The sequence below is a fragment of the Lepidochelys kempii genome, chromosome 17, assembly GCF_965140265.1.
Source record: "Lepidochelys kempii isolate rLepKem1 chromosome 17, rLepKem1.hap2, whole genome shotgun sequence".
Classification (NCBI taxonomy): Eukaryota; Metazoa; Chordata; order Testudines; family Cheloniidae; genus Lepidochelys; species Lepidochelys kempii.
This window is the reverse complement of record NC_133272.1, coordinates 2,581,277-2,594,664: the sequence shown is the minus strand read 5'-3', so window position 1 is coordinate 2,594,664 and position 13,388 is coordinate 2,581,277. Positions and strand designations below refer to the sequence as shown.

The 13,388-nt window shown below is 41.7% G+C and overlaps 1 protein-coding gene across 1 annotated transcript in view; it reads left to right on the top strand.

Annotated features, from left to right (window-relative positions):
* Nucleotides 1-9,438: 9,438 nt before the first annotated feature.
* The window catches only part of SSH2 (slingshot protein phosphatase 2), a 134,414-nt gene continuing 130,464 nt past the window's right edge, over nt 9,439-13,388 (top strand). The window contains exon 1 of the mRNA XM_073315846.1: nt 9,439-9,670. Within this exon, the coding sequence (XP_073171947.1) occupies nt 9,608-9,670 (63 nt within the window). The 5' untranslated portion in view covers nt 9,439-9,607. The remainder of the gene's footprint in view (nt 9,671-13,388) is intronic.

Sequence of the window (13,388 nt, the reverse complement as noted above, 5' to 3'; positions counted from 1 at the left end):
GAGAATTTAATATACACCCATCAGTTCCTAGCCATTAGAAAACTTACAAGTGAATTAGGGATTTCTCAGTCCTGCTGCGGAGCCAGGCTGTGAGTTTTACTCCTGGGTGTGTGTTTGAGGTTGCTAAGCAATAAATCCAAAGGTTGCTATGTCTCATCTACTACTCAGAACTGCAGTAGATTGTCCACTGCTGTTGGCAGTTCAATATAAATTCTTCCTTAACTTACATCATTGTGTCATATGACCGGGGAAAAAAAGGTCTAAAGAATGGCAACACATATAGCACTAAATTTCAGTGCTGCCCAGGAGAATATCCATCCGTGCCTAGGGACAGTAGGCTGACCTTCAGAGTCAGGGATCATGAATTCCAGCCCTGCCTCATTCACTAGGAACAGAAATGAAGAGATTTTAGGCTGAGCTGAGGATTGTACCAAACAGATGTGAGAACCTGAGAGCATAAACAGAAATGAATTACAGGCCAAACTGAAATACACATTACTGGGTTCTTCTTTTCATTTAGAATGAAGAAACTTTGGAGTGGCCTGTGGAGTAAGCCAGCTGCAGTGAACAGAAGGGGGTCTTTAAGCACGCTGTTCTTTAAGAACAGATTTAGACTGGAATCTGCATGATTAGGATCTATCATTATTTCTCTTATTCTTCCATATAATGGAGAACCCGTTCCACAGGATGAAAAGGAGGAGGGAAAGAAAAGTGGTCTGCATGAGACTAATTCTGTTCTCATTCACCCTGGTGTAAATAGAGAGGCACGCCAGTGGCTTCAATGGAATTACACTGGTGTAATTGAGAGCAGAATTTCTCCCAATGTCTTTATTGATTGAATTACAAACTAGCACTTCTGGAATGGCTGACTTTTCCAGTAAATTGTATTTATCTTATGCTATTCTTTCTGCAGTGTCTCTATACTTTTTGCTTTTTAAGATGCATGACCATGTGGATTGACTAATCTCCACATGCACAAGAACTCTCGACTATGACTTCTGCATGCTACTTATCTGCGGGACTATGGCACTGTACTCTATCCTGCAGTACAGGTTTATGATTGCTCATTTCATGGGATATCAGAGACTGTCATAAAACGTTAACCTTATCAACTTTAATCTACCAAAACAAAGGTTAAAAGTATGATTGTTTTCCAAAATCTGGTGCATTATTTGTTTGAACAGTGTAACAGGGTATAGCAGGGCCCCCTTTGCTCCTGCCTCTGCTCCAAAAACCACTCAGAGACCCTCAGGTTCAGCAATCACTGGTGGAGTTTATTTGCAAGGTTCAATGCCACCACCTTCTCACCGTCTACAGCTTGGAGGTTTCAGCCTTAAGAGCGTCTCAGTCTCTACAACCAGGAGGGACGCGGAAGCACTAACACTCTCCTTCCTCTCTCCAGCTTCCCCTTGCTTCCTTCCTCTGGGCCTGTCTATAACCCCAGGCTAATTAGGCTGGCAGCTGTTTCCCCTTCACCAGTCAGGCACAGGTTTCTCTAGCCAGCTCCAATTTACCTTTCTTAATTGGAGCTGGCGTAACAGAACGCTGGCTCAGGAGTCCCAGCCCAGCACTCTGTAACAAACAATATTGTCTGTCTAATTTGGGAACAACTGAGTACTAATTCCAGATCTGGCTCACTCTGTGAAAGTCACTTAACCTTTTTGCCTCAGTTTCCCAAAGAGGGACATGAGTGTAAATATATCTGTAAAGGCCCCTGAAGATGAAAAGAACTATAGGTAAAATTCCCCCTGTGCAGAGGTCTACCCAAGGTCACAACACCACTTACATCCCACTTAAATTCTTGAAATAAAATTTGTTCCAAAGAGCTGAACTGGAGCTTAAATGGTGCATAAGCCTCATGTGGGTCCTACATAAATTACAATGATTTGGACATGTATATGTGCATATTTATTTGTTTTTCCTAAAGTTAATTAAGTATTTTAGGAAAAATTGTCAGAGTGTTTGCTGGTGGCCACACTCTGAGACCACCCAAAAAATTGTTGTGAGAACCCCTGGGGCCCATGTACCTAACTTCGTGTTGTCCCTGTCACAGGGTTAGCTGGGCCCATTAAGGGAGTCCAGGCCCAGGCTACCCATGACAAGCTATTTTAAGGGGAATGAGTATTTCTAGGCAGTTAACTGAATAACAAGCACCTTGGCCTGACAAAATGCCATCTGGGCTCATTTGTAGGGAGGTCCTCAGAGAGAGAAGCTCTTTGAAGTGAGAGGAGCTACCGGAGACCACAGGTCCCAATGACAAGAGCTGTGCAAGGCCTGAGCCAAAGGAAAAGACTTTATTTCAAGTGTATTTATATTTAATGAAGTAGAACCACAGCAGGGGAATTTTGTCTTACAAACTTTTATACTGTGTAGAGTTCTTAAGGGACCCTGAGAGAAGGGAAACTGAGGCAGGAAGTGCTGCGGTGCCACACTAGGTCAGCAGGGGGTGCTACAGGGTAGGCATAGCCCTGAAACAGTACCCTGCGATGTTTTATTTTCCTGTGTGTGCTCCTATAAATACTCTTTCAAAGGTCTCCATGGTTGTAATTTAGGCCTTCGGCCATCTATTCTGCATATTTAATATCCTTCTACATAAACAATATTCTCCTGAATACACTCAAATACCCATTTGTCCAACTAAGGCACCCTTATGTCCTCACTATAATACTAACTTCATTTTAGTATATAGCATTTGTTTTCAGGCAGGGAGCATGAAACAAAAATAATCTAAATCAGCTTTCATGGGGAAAATACACTGAAATTAATTGTAAATTTTTGTTACTATTATAATTAGCAAAACAGATGACTAGGGAATAGACACTTATTTTAGTGTATTTGCAAAATGTGTTGAAGTAAACCCTAGATTACTGTAATAAAATGCATCTGAAGCTTTGGGCATGGAATTGTTAGAATAATCTAAAATGTGGCTTTAAAATGGATTCTAATTCTATTCACTTCAAATCAGGTTCTGCATGATTAATTCCTGTTTGTCTTTTCATTCCCTGGTGTACCTGATGTTTCTCTTTTGAAATTCAAAATGTTTTTGTGGTCAATCTATAAATCTTTCTAAAAAAGAAAACTATCAATTGTAAAAATACTCTAATTTTCCTCAAAGCTGCTGTTAAACCACCAAATGAGAACAGGCGGGGTAAAAAACTGGCAGGAGTGATCTAAATGGCTCTATTTTTATTTCTCTGAAATTTAAATACTGTGGCAAAACAGTAATCACACCCTATTTAACTCAGATGTTATATCTTAATGTTTCCTCAAATCAAAGCATATCCTTCTGCCATCAAATACTTGTGCTGTGCTGTTGACAAAATAATGTGCTGAATATGTAATCACAGATGTTTTGCTGGGGTAACTCTTATTATATGTTATTTTTTGTTTTGTACACAAGATGCAGTCTGGGGGCATTCTGTGCCCTTTTACACTTCATAGTGGGACTATGCTATAATCGTTGATGTTTGGTAATACTGAAAATAAAATAAAAGGTGTGTCAGCAAGGGAACTATTTTCATATTTACTGAAGACAAAAATAATTTGTGGTTTGGGTGTGTTAAAAGATCTCTGGGGCCAGTCCTGCTGAGCATGGTACCCACAGCAACTTGCAAGATATGGACACAAACTTATGATCCATGTAATTGGCTGTCATTACCACAGGCAGCATTCTAATTGTTCTTTTAAATCAGAATACATTTCCCTTATAGCTTCCTCCTCTACACTTAAATTTTGCTGCTGAAAACTACTCCACATGCAAATTATAGCTTTCTAATGGCCTTCAATCCCCTGGATATCTGTGATTATTTTAGTTAACAACGGATTTATTAGACCTTTAGCTGACTATAGAAAACAACTTGGTTATTTACTTGTTAGGAATGACTTTTTACAAGTGTTTGCTGTTTAAATATTCCTAGAAGTGCCAATGAACAGGTGAAAGCCAGAGAACTGTCTCTTTGGGAGGCCAATTCAGATAAGTATTTCTCTAATTACTCCTGAGGGAAATCCCAGGACTTCCACTTTTCCAAATCTATTCAAAATGAAACCCCAATCCCATCTGAGAGGATCGCTGGAAGGCACTGGGAACTCCTAACCTGCACACTGTTTACACCTGATTGTACTACAGAGATATGCAAATTGAGGATACAGGTGACATCCACCAGTGCTCACCCCCATGCCTGCAGGAAACCATCCATTGGAATTAATCAATACACCAAGCACAATACTTCACACAGAAAGGTAAAAAACAACAAGATCCCTGTCATAAGTGATGGGGTAAAAATCCTTCACATCCTCAAATGTGAGGCCTCCTTCTGCTTTCATTGAAGATAATGGCAAAAATCTCATGGGAGCATGGACCATGAGTTGACTGTCAGTTCAACACTCTGCCTGTGAAAGCATCTCCTTTTCTGCTAAGCTTCTTTGTCCAAATGCCAGGGAACACATAACATCTGATCCTACACTTCTTGTGTCCCCAAAGCTCCTGCAATAGGAGGTTTGGGTGTACTAGGAATGAAGAATTGCTCCCATGTCCAAGCAGACATTACAGTTATTGCTCATTATAAGGAACATTTCTCATTTCAGATCTAAGTATAACTTCATTTCATAGACCTGAGCTCCAGTTTCTTAAATTATAGTACATGGTTTAAATTGGAAGAGATGAATCAGGAAACCATTAAAGAACTCCCCACACCTCCTATTTTCCCTGTGTCCCTTAGCTGGGCTCCAGCAGTCTGATCTCTCTTCTCCCTGATTTTATCCTTACCCCTATGAAACCCTGGGATAAATAAAATGCCAGGAACACTAGAGGCCCAATCCTGAACTCCTTGCTAAAGGACTAATCCTGCATTGAGCCCTGTGCAGGGATCTGCATTGCAGAATCAGTGTCCAAGGCAAAAATCCCAAAGCAGTCAATGTGAAGTGCAACATTAGGCCCTGAAACTTAGATGACAAATCTGAACTGAACATTTTTATTTGCATTCAAATATTAAAGAAATGTAAACAGACTGTTTTTTACCTGAGGGACTGGTCCACTCTGCCCAGAGATTTCTGTTTCACTGAAACAATCCAAAAAATGCACATTATGCAAATATAAAATACAATTTAAACATGCAGATGAAGAAGATACAAGCAACCTTATGTATATTTTAAAGTTATTAAAAACAAAACGGTATCCCACTCTGCCCAACGAAATTGTGTTCATCCATGACATTTTAATATGTAATTTTTTAGTTAAGTACATGCTGCAGTGGTTTGCTGAATTGGGACCACAGTGATGAATTGGAGCCACAGTGCTTACAAGCAAAGCTAGAGAAGAAGGATGGCCTTGTGGTTAAGACCCAAAAGCCACAATCCCACAATTGAGGAAGAAGGCTGTGCTGATTTAAAAAATGACATAGTTTAGAGGGGAAGTGAAGGCAGTGATAAAAATAAAAGAATAATATATAACACATGGAGGAACGGGAAAGTAGATAGCAATGAATATAAATCAGAAGTTAGGAATTATAGAACATTGATAAGGGAAGCAAAGAGACACAAGGAGAAATCTTTGGTCAGCAGAGTTAAGAATCATAAGAAAGTGTTTTTTTCAATATATTAGGAACAAAAAGAATCCTGACTGGTATTGCTCTACTACAGATGGAAATGGTAAAGTTATCAATAATAATGTAGAATAGGCAGAAGTGTTCAATAAATATTTCTGTTCTGTATTTGGGGGGAAAAAGATTATAGTGTTATTATATCGTGTTAACCTTCTTTCCATTACACTAATATCTCAGGAGGATGTTAATGAGAAACTATTAAAGTTACACATTTTTAAATCAGCAGGTCCAGATAACTTGTACCCAAGAGTTTTAAAAGATCTGGCTGAGGAGCTCACTGGACTATTAATGTTGATTTCACTAAATCTTAGCACACTGGGGAACTTCCAGAAGACTGGAAGAAAATTAATGTTGTGCCAATTTTTAAAAAGGGTAAACGGGATGATCCGGGTAATTATAGTCCTGTCCACCTGACATTCATCCTGGAGAAGATAATGGAACAGATGATATGGGACTTGATTAATAAAGAATTAAAGGGGTAAATTAATTAATGCCAATCAACTTGGGTTTATGGAAAATAGATCTTGTCAAACTAACTTGATATTTTTTATGAGACAGTTATGCTGACTTTATGTTAGTAAGTGCTATCCCCAAGAGCAAATGTTTAATGATCAGGCAACTGAAAGCATTTTAAAATGAGATTTCTTCTCCACTCAAGTTCTCCAATGTCAAATTTTGAAAGGGCCCAATCCTGCAATCCTACACAAATCCAGAGGGTTGTAACTTCTTTTAAAATTAAAGGATTAAAATAAAAAAAAGATAATGAGTCTGTTACAGGGGTCGATAAGGAAGTGAAGGGAATGCACTGGAGTGGAAAAAAGCAATCCAGTTACAAAACTAGGTCACATAGAGGATCACAACACAAAAAGGAGTGTTCTTTTCTCTCTCTTAAAATGCAGGTGAAACCAGAAATACTGATCTCCTGAACAACCATATCTATACTCTATCCCTGGTTATACAGAATGGAGTACACTGCTGAAAATAAAAGAAAAGGAGTACTTGAGGCACCTTAGAGACTAACAAATTTATTTGAGCATAAGCTTTCGTGAGCTACAGCTCACTTCATCGGATGCATTCAGTGGAAAATACAGTGGGGAGATTTATATACAGAGAGAACATGAAACAATGGGTGTTACCATACACACTGAAACCAGAGTGATCACTTAAGGTGAGCAGGAGAGTGGGGGGGGGGAAGGGACCTTTTGTAGTGATAATCAAGGTGGCCCATTTCCAGCAGTTGACAAGAACGCCTGAGGAACAGTGGGGGGTGGGGGATAAACATGGGGAAATAGTTTTACTTTGTGTAATGACCCATCCACTCCCAGTCTCTATTCAAGTCTAAGTTAATTGTATCCAGTCTGCAAATTAATTCCAATTCAGCAGTCTCTCGTTGGGGTCTGTTTTTGAAGTTTTTTTGTTGAAGTATTGCCACTTTTAGGTCTGTAATCGAGTGACCAGAGAGATTGAAGTGTTCTCCGACTGGTTTTTTAATGTTATAATTCTTGACGTCTGATTTGTGTCCATTTATTCTTTTACGTAGAGACTGTCCAGTTTGATCAATGTACATGGCAGAGGGGCATTGCTGGCACATGATGGCATAGATCACATTGGTAGACGTGCAGGTGAACGAGCCTCCGATAGTGTGGCTGATGTGATTAGGCCCTGTGATGGTGTCCCCTGAATAGATATGTGGACACGTCTACCAATATGATATATGCCATCATATGCCAGCAATGACCCTCCGCCATGTACATGCCCCCCCTCCTCTCCTGCTGGTAATAGCTCACCTTACGTGATCACTCTGGTTACAGTGTGTATGGTAACACCCATTGTTTCATGTTCTCTCTGTATATAAATCTCCCCACTGTATTTTCCACTGAATGCATCCGATGAAGTGAGCTGTAGCTCACGAAAGCTTATGCTCAAATAAATGTTAGTCTCCAAGGTGCCACAAGTACTCCTTTTCTTTTTGCGAATACAGACTAACATGGCTGCTACTCTGAAACCTGCTGAAAATAAAATCTAGCTAATAGAAGTGGCGAAGCCACCCAAAGGTTCAAAGCTAGAGACTGTCATAAAAAGCTTGTCATAGTATATGATCATGCAAAGCATAAATATACAAAAAAAGTAAAAGTAAAAACACCTTCTGCTTGGGAAGCTATGGAATATTTAGAGTGAGGGGGAGGATAGCTTATAAAGGGGCTGGAGGTAATTTTCCTGATCACTCCCTATAAATCACATAGCAGTGCTAACATGCTTTCCATAAAAACTATGTTTCAAAATAATAATCTGATGGTTGTTACAAGCAGTTCAATGACACTTTCTTTATGTAGGCAGAGCTGTTATAGCCATGTGGTCCCAGGATATCAGAGAGACAGAAGATAGTCCAATGAGATATCTCACCCACCTTGTCTCTTTACTTGCTTTATGTATGTTTCTTTGCTTATTCTCCCCTTCTAATCTGATCCCTCAAACAGGTGCATTTTTGTGGATTCTGTATGTTCAAAGTTCTCACTTTCTGCATAAACCTGAGTGAAGCATTCCCACAAAAATCGCTTTCTAAACTCAGTTTTATTTTGAGTCTGTTTTTCATCCTCCTTCATCCACTAGGAGGCAAACGCTCATTAGTGAGCTTAACTTTTGTACCGTGGTAAAGGATAACTGCTGTACAGTTTGCAGAGCCTGCCTGACAATTATTTTGACTGCAGGGCAGTGAGGGATAGACCAAAGAACTAGCACTGAGGGCTTTTCTTGTGCTTAGATTTAAAGGGCACAAAGCTTTCGTGACAGTTCTGTCAACCTGAAGGAGGAGATGAGAGTGAAATGCACTGAGTGCCTAAGAGGAATTGATGGGTTAATGCAAGCTGTTGGAGAAGAAGAGTGCTTGCTTTCTGTTTGATATGTATTATGGTCTCTGGTAATGACAATTAATAATCTCATTAGATGCCGACAAAAGGCTGATTCTTCATGCCATTAACTTAAATGGCAAAACTCCCATTAATGGCACCCGGACATGACCCTAACTGCTGAACCCCCAAAACAAATAAGTTTTGCTCAAGCTGTTAACATAACCGTATTGCTGCCCCCCTCTCGCCCCCATCCCTGCTCCCAGACTTCTGGGGGCATTTTATGGCTTAAATTTGTGTGCGCACATCACAGACCCATCACTTTCTAGGTATCTAGGCCTCCATGGATTTAGTCAGCGAATCTCCCAGAGAATCCCAAAAGGGGATTGGATGCTGTTTTCTGTAGCGGATGGCTGGAATGTTGGGGAATTACAAAGATATCATCTGTGTTGCCAACTCAAGTAATTTTATCATGAGTGTCACAGGAAGTAGTTCTTAAAGCCCTAGCTCCGGGAACCATGGGATTCCACCTCAGCTTTCATTTCCACCCTCAAAAAAGAACAAGAAGAAGCAGCAGCAACGTCATCCCAGTGCTCCCTAAAGACTCAAAAACCAGAAGGTAAATAAAAATCACCCAGCAGTTATTCATTATTATTTAAATCTCATCATTGTAAACCGATCTCATGATTCTGGAGGCATATGATTTTTTGAACACTTTGAGGGTAGCTGCCCTAGTGATGCACCCTGCAGGGTTCCTCTTGGGAATCCTTTCAACCGGGGGAAGGGAAGGGGCGAGCCCCTGAGAGCCCAGTCCTGCGCCCGTTTCCCGAAGGGAGTGGAGCAGGAAGGGGCTCTGCAGCAGCCCCAGCAGCGAGGAGGTGGGTTTCGCTAGGGGCCAGCAGAGCAGGGGTTAACGGCTGTTGCAGCAGGGCGCGGGCGTGGCTGGGCTGACAGGTGGCGCATGCGCGTTGGCGCCTTATTGTGCCCGGCCGGCCCAGCCCCGCCGCGCCTCGCTCAGTCGGCGAGGGGCCGTTGGTGAATGCTGAGCTGCTGCCCCCGGCGGTCACCGCGGTGCCGCCCCCGCCTCCCGCCCGGCTCCGGGGCCCCGCCATGGAGTAAGGCCCCCTCCCGCGGCCGGACGGGGCCCCCCGCCGCGCCTCGATGGCTCTGGTAACGGTGCAGCGCTCGCCTACCCCCAGCGCCACCTCCAGCCCCTGCGCCTCGGTGAGTCTCCCCGCCCGGCCGCCGCCTCCCGCCCGGCGCTCCCTCGCTGAGGCGGAGGGAAAGGCAGTTAGCTGCCACATAGGGTCCGGCTGGTGTGTGCGCGCATGCGCGCGCCGTGCCGCCTCCCCGCCCCCCCCCTTCTCTCGGGCCTGACAGCTGAGCGCGAGCAGGGCAGCCCCAGGGATGCTCAGGCTGGCTGCAGGCTCCGGGCAGGTACCAAGCCTGGACCCGTCCTGGGCAGCGGGGAGGGGATAAGCAGGATCGCTCTTGCCTTTTTCCCCCTTTGCCTTTTGCAAAAATGTCATTATAGCTTTTATAGTGTGCTTGCAAAACGATTAAGCGAATCTATGTCTGGGTCACTTACATACTGCTTCCCTATGTGGTTCTGGCCCATCTTTATTGCTCCGCTGCAAAGAAATAGCCTGGGGAAGGGGGTTCTCTCTTGGGCCATGTCTCTAGAGAGTGTGTGGGTTTCTGTTTGGTGGTGGTTGGCTTTTAACTTATTGAAAGCAAGCTGATCAGGTCAGGGGAGTCTTAAAAATATGGATCTCATGGATGGCATGTTTTACCCAACTTCAGAAGTAAAATGTTTGCAGTGAAATGACGTTTCAGTGGAAACCATTTGTTTCTGGGTTTAAATGCTGCCCTGTCGTGTTTGTCACCCAACACAGTTCAGGGTGTAAAGATGAATGAGAACCACCAGAAAGTGAAATGGACTATAAATAAACTGGCTGGTCTTCGCTTCCATTGTGCAAGAAATGTAAAAATCATTGGTTAAAAGGAAACTGGGGTTCTAATAAGTGACCATGTTAAATTCCTCCCCTACAGAACTGTATTCTAAAAATGATTTAACCTGGTATTTGCCTTTAGGCATCTTCCATGCATGAGCTTTCTTTCAGAAAAAGCGACTAGATTTTCCTTCTCAGTGCTGCATGTAATCTTCAAAAGGCTGTATCAAACTGAGACAGTATTTGAAACAAGAAGATTTTAAATCTCTCTATGGCAGTGAAAGCTCTCCTTAAAGGAGTCTTCAAAACTACCAGAAATTAATCCCAAATCAGGGAGTGTGGCAGGTTGTGAAAGGGATGCTGTCATATTCAAAATCATGTTTTGTTTAAAAAGGGGGGAGGAACTGAACGTGAAGCATCTAAATTACTACTTACAATTGATATAGTTTGTTACCAGCAGTTAACTGAGGATGGCAGTGAAAACTGCAAAGTCGTTTTCACTTCGTTTCTATTCAGTTTCCAGTTGGCTTCACTTTGAAAGTCTCATGTATTATCACACTCACATTATGTTTAGGTTGCAACTGCTTCAGGGGAATGTTGAAATCCCAGTTGTTTTGGCTAAAATAAAAACCGCTCTGAAAATATTTCTTGGGTTGGGTAAAATCTCTTTTGATCTAAATTGTGGATTAACTGTTTGATAGTATCACATCAAATGTTATTTTGAATACAAGGGTATTAACACCTATGTTCTTTTTTTTTTTCCTGTCTTGCTAAGACATGCCTGTTTTATTAGCAGTGCAGATTAACTCCACTTGTGTTACTTTGCTATAAATATTGATTAACTCTGTTACTTCATCATACGTTGTTTTCACAACCATGCATGGGGTAACAGTCTGGGCTTAGCTGCTCCTAACTTCCTCCATGTGTAAAACACTTCAGCAGTTAGCCTGTTGCCTCTTTCGGGTAGGAACTCTTGGGTTGGTGACAAGACTGATTTTTTTTTTTTAAATGTAATTCATACATCCCAACTGATGCCTAGTCTCAAATAGCTCCTTCCATTTAAACTTGTCGTGATGATCACTTTGCAAGGCTGCCCTGTTTGGTGCAGCTAACCAGCCTGTTTCCCTTCTAGGTTACCAAAAAAGTTGCTTTGGATTTGGATCACTCTGAACAGTTAGGAAAGATTTCAGAGTAACAGCCGTGTTAGTCTGTATTCGCAAAAAGAAAAGGAGGACTTGTGGCACCTTAGAGACTAACATTTATTTGAGCATAAGCTTTCATTTTCGTTCCAGTTGCATCCGAGCTGTAGCTCACGAAAGCTTATGCTCAAATAAATTTGTTAGTCTCTAAGGTGCCACAAGTCCTCCTTTTCCTTTTACACTTGTGAAGAGTACCACAAGATTTATGGTGACTAGTTTAGCAGATTACATCTCAGTTTTATTAGAATGAGGAAAGAGAGCGAGTACTGCTAAATATGCTAAAGGTGGTATTCTCCGCACACACACCCACAGCATTCATGCATCCACACCCTTTCCTAACTGAAAAGGAGTACTTGTGGCACCTTGGAGACTAACCAATTTATTTGAGCATAAGCTTTCGTGAGCTATGTGCATCCGATGAAGTGAGCTGTAGCTCACGAAAGCTCATGCTCAAATAAATTGGTTAGTCTCTAAGGTGCCACAAGTCCTCCTGTTCTTTTTGCAAATACAGACTAACACGGCTGCTACTCTGAAACCTGTCAAGAGTAAGTGTGTGGGCTCTAGTGTCCTGACCAGACTTTAACTTTAGTAATTACTTTCCGCCTACCTAAAACTCTCCTTGCAGTCTCAAGTGGAAATGGTATTTTTCACTTTCTGCCCTAAACAGTTGTAATGGGGTTTTTGTGAACTCTTCAAATGCCTTCTGCATTTCCCTAGTGGTTGAAGCATGTGTATAATTATTACTACTACTACTAATAATATAAGATTGTAAAAGTCCTTTGTGATCTTTTAGGATGAAAGGAGCTTCAGAAAAAATATATACTATTTCAGCTCATCTGCATATCTGCTGCTAAACTTTCTTCAGTGTTAAGCAAAGTATAGCATTTGGTTTCAATATATTAGATATGCCACCAAGCTTAAATAGTCACTGGAGTTAAGTCTCCAATCTTTGTCCATTGAGTGCCACAAGAATTCCCAAGCCACATTGTAGTGGAGACTGTCGTTTGGCTAATATCCAGCTCTTGTCAGAATTCCATTGACCTTTACAGCTCAGTGCCACTAGGTACCTGTGTGAGAAGGTTGGACTGAAAATTTCCTGGTGAGATGGCCCAAGAATTTCAGGTGATGGTCCCAAATGAAATGCTGAAGGCTTGTGCTTCTGGCAAGTCTATCACCTTGTTAATCCTCCTTAAGATCTTTATGCTGAAATTGACTATGGGAGGTCCCCTCTGCCTAGGGAGAGCCCTGTTGATTTCAACAGGGTTCTGGACAACTGCAGGAGTCTGCTCATAAAGTCCCTTGTAAGATCGGGGCCTGCAATTTTGTGGGAAAACTTCTGCGTAATTTAGCAAGATGTTTGGTCAAACCGTGCTTTAATTCTTTCTCTATGTGCACAGGATCATAGGTTGATAGTTTTCTATAAAAAATAAGACTGGCTGCTGTAATGTTCTAATAGATGAATCGAACCGTTGGGTTTTTTGTTTTTGTTACATATGGATATTTTCTGTGTGGACACCAACACATTATACCAATCATCTAGAGTTAAATGTAAACCCCAACTTTTTGTTTCTTCTCTAGGTAACATGGGGATGAGGTCAAGTTAAATCTGATAAATTAGTCCCCCAGAGAGTGTAGAGGTCTGACGTAGCTTGATGTTTTCATGTCTTGACATAAAAATTCTCAGACTGCTGCTTTGCCATCTCAAACTGGGAGTAAGGAGAAAGTGTTACACTTGTGTATGCTTCAACGGGTGACCAAATGGAGGAACGAATTTCATTTCTAGGTCACTAA